This window comes from Priapulus caudatus, unplaced genomic scaffold (assembly GCF_000485595.1).
Source record: "Priapulus caudatus unplaced genomic scaffold, Priapulus_caudatus-5.0.1 Scaffold83, whole genome shotgun sequence".
In the NCBI taxonomy this organism is placed as follows: domain Eukaryota; kingdom Metazoa; phylum Priapulida; class Priapulimorpha; order Priapulimorphida; family Priapulidae; genus Priapulus; species Priapulus caudatus.
The window spans coordinates 249,156-256,309 of NW_014577144.1; the positions used below are offsets into that span (position 1 = coordinate 249,156).

Genomic DNA, 7,154 nt, shown 5'->3' on the forward strand with positions numbered 1-7,154 from the left:
ATGAATGAATGAATGAATGAATGAATGAATAATTGAGTGAATGAATGAATGAATGAATGAATGAATGAATGAATGAATGAATGAATGAATATTATGAATGAATAAATGAATGAATGAATGAATGAATGAATGAATGAATGAATGAATAAATAAATAAACGATTGAATACATAAATGAATGAATAAATAAATGAATGATTTTATCCATCGCGTGCAGGCATAAGCTGTGCGATGATTGCTTAGTGATTCTAATCACGCAACTAAATCATCATCGAATTCCCCTCATTTTCCGATCAATAATTCCTCGATAAATGCCTCGACGTCGGCCTGCCGACGCCTCAAGAACGACAGCGACGACAACAACAACAGCACGATTGATTGCCGACCATCAAGAAATACTTACGGTTGACGTCGAAGACTGGAAAGCTTGGGTAGTCGAGTACGGGGCATTTAATAAAAGCCCGCGTGCCTGACAGCGTGTAGTTCCAGCAGCCCCAGTTATCGAACGTCGCATTGCAGTACAGCCGCCCTGAGGGGTGTATGTATGTATGAACGTCAATCATCGATACCCTCGCGCACAATGTGTAGAGTTGAGCCAGCGTTCATAGACAGTAGGGCAGATGAAAACGAATATATACGCGGTGTACATAAAGGGCGGGTTAGAAAAAATCGCTTATTCGCCATGTTGATAACATCCTCAGAGAATAGTCAACGGCAGTGCCTGTACGGCTATTACCGCGGTCAGTGTCCATCTGAAAACGGACCCGCAACTTAAACGGAAACGGAACTTAATACATCAACCACCGTACTATATAGTTGATGTAAAAATGTTGACAACTACTCTCTAGTGTATATTAGAAACAGTAATCGTTACTAGTACTTAACCTTAGTAGTTATTACTAAACGTAGGTATTTTTTTCTTGTGCTTCATGCACAATAATAACGATAATACGTATATTACAAGCTATACAAATATTCCTTTCCAACCCCTGCTCACATCTGTCATATCAAGATGAACTGTGTGTGTGTGTGTGTGTGTGTGTGTGTGTGTGTGTGTGTTTTGGCGCGCGCGGGTGCGCGTGTGTGTGTGTGTGTGTGTGTGTGTGTGTGTGTGTGTGTGTGTGTGTGTGTAGTGAGAAGGCACGTACCGGGTTGGTGGTGAGAACAGAGATGACGGTGTTCACCTCCGTGTACCAGACGATCCACGCCGTGTTGGTGAGGATGAAGGACGCGAACAGGTTCTTGTGGATCGTGATGCGGGTGCACTGCAGCTGCCTGCGTGTGGTAGAGAGAAGAGATCAGTGGCCGCCATGTTTAAACATCATCGGTGTCACACAGTATAATGAAGTATCATCATGAGTATATAATATAGATTATATATATATATATTTATTTATATTATATATTAATTATATATATATAAAATATTTATGTACTATTTATATATTATATCTATATTATACACTCCTGGTATCATCATCACCTACAACTGCCTCGAAAGAAGGGAAGAGAACCGACTGACAGTAGCGGCATGACGTATGTGTAGGTACGTGTACGTTATAAATATTATTTACTGTGGATATCATTGTAAATGTCATCACTGGATGAAAAGGGGGATCAGCGCCTGCTCTGCCTATACATATGTGCAATGCATTATCATCATAAATATTATCATATAGGTTATACGCGCGCATGCATCCACGTATTAACACATCGTAAATTGTCACGAGTCGCGCGTGGATTCGCAGCTAGGTTGCGTCCGTGTATCTGTGCACGCGTGTGATCATGCACGCGTGGGCGCAGATGTGTACCCGCGAGTGCACGCGCGCACGCAAAGTAACGTACAAGTAAATAAATCGATTACAACAAACAAACAAACAAACAAATAAACTGTTTACTGCCACAAGCGCATATAGAGAAGTAACAACTGTTTTCTGTCTCCGCGCGCGCATTGTGTCAGCGCCACAGCGCATGCGTCGCACACCTGAAGTAGAAGAAGATGAAGAGAGCGATGGATATGGCGGCGAGAGAGCACGAGTAGCCGGCGATGTACAGCTGCACGTTCACCCGATTCTCCTGAGGAAATAATGAGCAAACGTGAGATTAACGCACACCTTCTATATTACATCAAGAAGAATATGTACCTGGGTCTGGCCTACCATGTTTATTTTCTGTATTACCGACAAAATTATACACCTAGGTTTGTTTATTTTCTGTATTACCGACGAATATACACCTAGAATCTGTTTACCTTTTCCATTATATCACGAATCTATTACCTGTGGTTGTTTACCTACTCTATTACTCACGAATAATTCCCTGGAGTTGTCAACTTGCTATGTTATTAACGAATATATACCTGGGGTTGTTAACCTTCGCTGTTGCTATTACAGAGACACATGACCCTAGGTTCCTTGCATATTTTCAGTTAAGATGTGTTAAATTGTCCTACATAAAAAATTAAATTTTTCAATATTTATTCGAATTTTTTTTTTTAAGTATTCAAAACTGACGGTTATATCCTTGCTTACAACGACGGTGGCGCCACTACTAGCGCATCCACTGTCAAAGTTGCCCAGCGCAACATTTCGGCTGCAGGCTACAGACCAAAGGTGTTGTTTTTATTTACTTTAAGAGGGGAAGGATTGCTTAAACATCTTATAAACAACTCTTATTTTCAGTTATAATATGGACGAATTTGTCGTAAAATAAAAATCGTTCGGTTATAAATAGCAGTTAGGCATAAATATAATTGCACTTTTGTGATTAGCCCTCGGCTTGTAACGTGCAAAATAAATCGCCAGAATTGCAACTTTGTCAGGGTGGCAGCACAATCGCGGAGTGTCATGTCAGCGGCCAAAAATAATGATATCGAAACTCACTGTTGTTTTATGACAAATGTGAATGCGTGATTCTAGAAATTTGTAGGTGTATACTATTATTTATGCACGTACTATCATAATATACTATACAATTCTAGGGTGTAGTATCCCTTTAACTACGAATATAATATTATACACATCCCCTAATACATCTTCTATGCATCAGTCATAAGCATAACGGATGGATCTTCAATGCATAAATTCCTGCCTGTTACGTCTGGGGGTTCTCTATCACTCACGTCCGTTACACCTGGCTTTTCTCGCCTCCTTTATCACTAAACCAGGCTTTCATGCATTCTCTATTACTCACGCCTAGCATCATTTTTCAACGCGCGGCGTTCACGCTGATTTCGCAATGCAACTTGGAAAAAAATATCTCGCGCACGACTCACGTTCAAGTTTTCCAAATCGATGCATGTCGTATAGTTCGACCATGATTTGTTTGTTTCTGGATGTCGCCACCAGGTGCCGTCTTGATTGCAGTCCTTGAAGGCTTTCACTTGAGAGTTAAAGAAATGGTGATTAGGTTACGGGGGTGAATGTGATTTGCGTATTAATGAGCGTACGTGCCAGCGTTAGTGCTGCTTGCTTAGTGTTAGTTACTACGCTACGCTGTGGATGAGGTCATGTTTGTGTGCAGATGATAGGAAACCTGGTGGTAGAATCGGAAGAGGAGGCAACGCAGTTAGGTTACTACGGTGTACGTTGCAGACATATGCACTTATAAGATATGATAAGCAAGCTCGTATATCAAAGACAAGCACAAATATCAAAGACAGGCAGCCCACAGTGTTACTGAGGGGTAGGGTTAGGGTTAGGGTTAGGGTTAGGGTCGTGAACAGAACACCAGCACACGGATTCTCATTCTCTCATCTAAACTCCCTGATATCTCGGACGTCTCTCCTGTCTAACCCCACAACTAAACTGTGGTTGCTAACTTTAGAATTGACCGGCTCTGCACGACGCGTATCCTTAACATCTAACATCTCCTCTATATCAGAGATATCACCGATCGATCAATGCCATAGTTACAGTAACACGCTCGAGCGTTCGGCTGGGCATAATAAACATGAGTTTATTACATGTGAATAAGATGAAATAATTATGAAGCAGCACACACACGCGCACCAGGAAAATTAGTACGAGTGAATCATTGTATCGATTGAGCATGTTGATACGTATATTATGATATACCTGTATTATAAATGAATGAATGAATGAATGATTGAGTGAGTGAATGAATGAATGAATGAATGAATGAATGAATGAATGAATGAATGAATGAATGAATGAATGAATGAATGAATAAATGAATGAATGAATGAATAAATGAATGAATAAACGAATAAATGAATGAATGAATGAATGAATGAATGAATGAATGAATGAATGATTGATTGAATGAACGAATGAATGAATGCTTGCATGCATGCATGAATGAATAAATGAATGAATGAATGAATAAATAAATGAATAAAAGAATGAATGAATGAATGCATGAATGAATGACTGAATGAAACGAATGAATGAATGAATGAATGAATAATTGAGTGAATGAATGAATAAATGAATAAATGAATAAATGAATAAATGAATGAATAAATGAATGAATGAATGAAACAAATGAATGAATGAATGAATGAATGAATGAATGAATGAATGAATGAATTGAATGCAATGAATGATGAATGAATGAATAATTTGAGTGAATGAATGAGATGGAATGAAATGAATCGAATGAATGGAATGAATATTAGGAATGAAATAAATGAAGAATGAAGAAAATGAATGATAATAAATGAATGAATGAATAAAGTATAAACGATTGAATACATAAATGAATGAAATAAATAAATAATCGATTCTTTATCATCGCGTGCAGGCATGAGCTCAGTGCGATGAATTGCTAGTAGTGATTCTAATCACGCAAACCTAAATCATCATCGAATTCCCGCTCATTTTCCCGATCATAATTCCTCGATATAATGCCTCGACGTCGGCTGCCAGGACGTACCTCAAGAACGACAGGCGACGACGACAAAAACAACAACAAGCAACGATTGATTGCCACCATTAGGGAATTACGTTACGGTTAGACGTCGCATATAGACTAGGAAGCTATGGGTAGTAAACGAGTACTGTAGGGAAAGCAATTTAAGCATATAAATGGTCCGACGACTTGACAGGACTACATGGATCAGTTCGTGAGATAGATCGACGTGCAGTTGCAGAACCGCAATAAGATACTTGTATAAAAAAGAAGCAATCGTGGATCTGACTTGGGTGCAGATACAGCCGCACCTAGTGAGGAGGGTGATATAGTTAGATTATGTAACGTTCATAAATCAATTACGAGAATACCGTCAGATACCTCGAACTATGACAATAGTAGTAGAGTAATACGTGATAAGCCCAAGCGTGCTCATAGACTAGTTATAGGGTGCCACGTAGTGAAAAATCCAATAGTATGAGCCGAGGCTGATCGCCAAAAGCTATCAATATAGCAGCACATAGTCCGCGAGGTAGTCAAAGCGCATAAAGGCCGCGGGTTATGCAGACAGAAAGATCGGGGGGCTGTATGTCGGCGCGAGTGTGGATATACATAGGGAAAGATCCTGCAGAGAGAATAGCTCAAAAAACACAAAGTGCGGGCAGCTGTGCCGCTGTAACGGTTATTACCAAGTTTAGTGCTAATTAATTGCAAAATCTCGCAATTGCGGTCAAAACCGATCGTTAGAGAGAAAGACGCGAGCCACAGCAAGGACTGGATGCTCAAACAAATTCAACGGAGAATATCGAGTCTACCTATCCACTCTGCCACGGATACTAAGTAACGATGATCATGATGGATTAAGGAAATAGTATGGACGGAGTGGAGACGGAACGAGGGATAAGCGCTAGGGGAGCAGGAGCATGTGGTTTACACTCCGTTCTAGATGTTTATCATTAGAAACAGATAATCGTTACTAGTCACCTGGATTACCTTAGTAGCTTATGTACTACTAACGTCGGAATGCTTATTTGTGCATTGGATGATTGGCAGTTAGAGCTGCTCAAAACAAGAGCGAGGATATGATTAATGTGACACTCAATCGATATAAAGAATTAGGGAAGAACAAAAGTGGCCGGAGTTAAGATAAGGTCAACGGAACAGTTAAGACTACTTAGAACGCAAAGTATCTCCCCTCATTCCCACAAACCGTATAGAAAGCTGTCTCAGTCACATCTGGTCGTCAAGAAAACAAGGACGTAACTGGGTATGTGTGTGTGTGCTGAGTAGTCGTCAACGTAGGGTGTGTCGGTGATGTGTGTGTGTGTATTTTGTCCAGAGTGGTGAGTGCTCTGCCGCTAGCAGTAGGTGCGCGTGCGTATAGATCATGCGTGTGACCGTGCGTGCTGTGCGATGTGGCGTTGAAACATGAAAGAACGTGGCGATGAGAGTGCGTAGAGATAAGCGGATTGCGCGTCGGCTGAGTGGACATCGGAGAGGGCAAGAGCCAGGTGAAGGGACGTGCGTGACGTGCCTGCGTGTCATGCGTGCGGTGCTGTGCGTGTGGCGTGCGATGCGTGGCGTGCGCGTGGGGGAGGGTTGCTAGACTAAGGGTTTCGGTGGGTGTATCGAGAGTCGTACACGCGGCTTACATACGTCACTAGTGCTACGGGAAGAGCCGCTGATCACAGCGTAAGAGTACGCTTATATAACGGGTAAGGCTTGAGTCACGGTACCTAATCTCAGCATTGTAATCCGGAGATACTCAACTTGCGGACCTTACCATGCGTCCAATGCGACTGACATAGTCCGCGGCTCACCGAGTCGCGAGATACGGTGCTCATTCGGGAGTGTGAGTCGCACAACTATCATGATTTAGACCCGGGGGCCATCTCACTGTCGTAGAAGCTCTCAGCTCTCGGCTGATCTGATAATTTAGAAGTCATCTTAGACCGAAGAAATAGCGAGACGCCTCAGAGTGAGTAGAGAAAGATTATTCAATCGTAAGGAGTACAGGAGCAATACGAAGAAGGTGACGGAAAGTGAACATATGAAAATCTGCGACTGAGTAGCCTCAGCCTACAGCGAGTGATAAAGTTGTTGAGCAGTATATGCTCCTAAAGCACATGTCCGAGAAGTAGGAGCGCAAAGGTAGTAGCAAAAAGTAAGGACACGGTTATAGCGTTGGGAGCCGTGATCTCAGCAAAGGGTCAAAGACAATTCAAAAACACGTAACTAGAACCTTGAATTAGAAATGCACGTTGTATTGCGTTAACAAATTTC

General features: G+C 41.5%; 1 protein-coding gene across 1 annotated transcript in view; it reads right to left on the reverse strand.

Annotated features, from left to right (window-relative positions):
* The window catches only part of LOC106804676 (calcitonin gene-related peptide type 1 receptor-like), a 33,683-nt gene extending 26,866 nt beyond the window's left edge, over positions 1 to 6,817 (reverse strand). Inside the window, exons 1-4 of the mRNA XM_014805952.1 lie at positions 6,769 to 6,817; positions 3,274 to 3,380; positions 1,984 to 2,075; positions 1,148 to 1,274 (exon numbers count right to left, since the gene is read on the reverse strand). Coding sequence (XP_014661438.1) covers positions 1,148 to 1,274; positions 1,984 to 2,075; positions 3,274 to 3,380; positions 6,769 to 6,817 — 375 coding nt within the window. The remainder of the gene's footprint in view (positions 1 to 1,147; positions 1,275 to 1,983; positions 2,076 to 3,273; positions 3,381 to 6,768) is intronic.
* Positions 6,818 to 7,154: the final 337 nt, after the last annotated feature.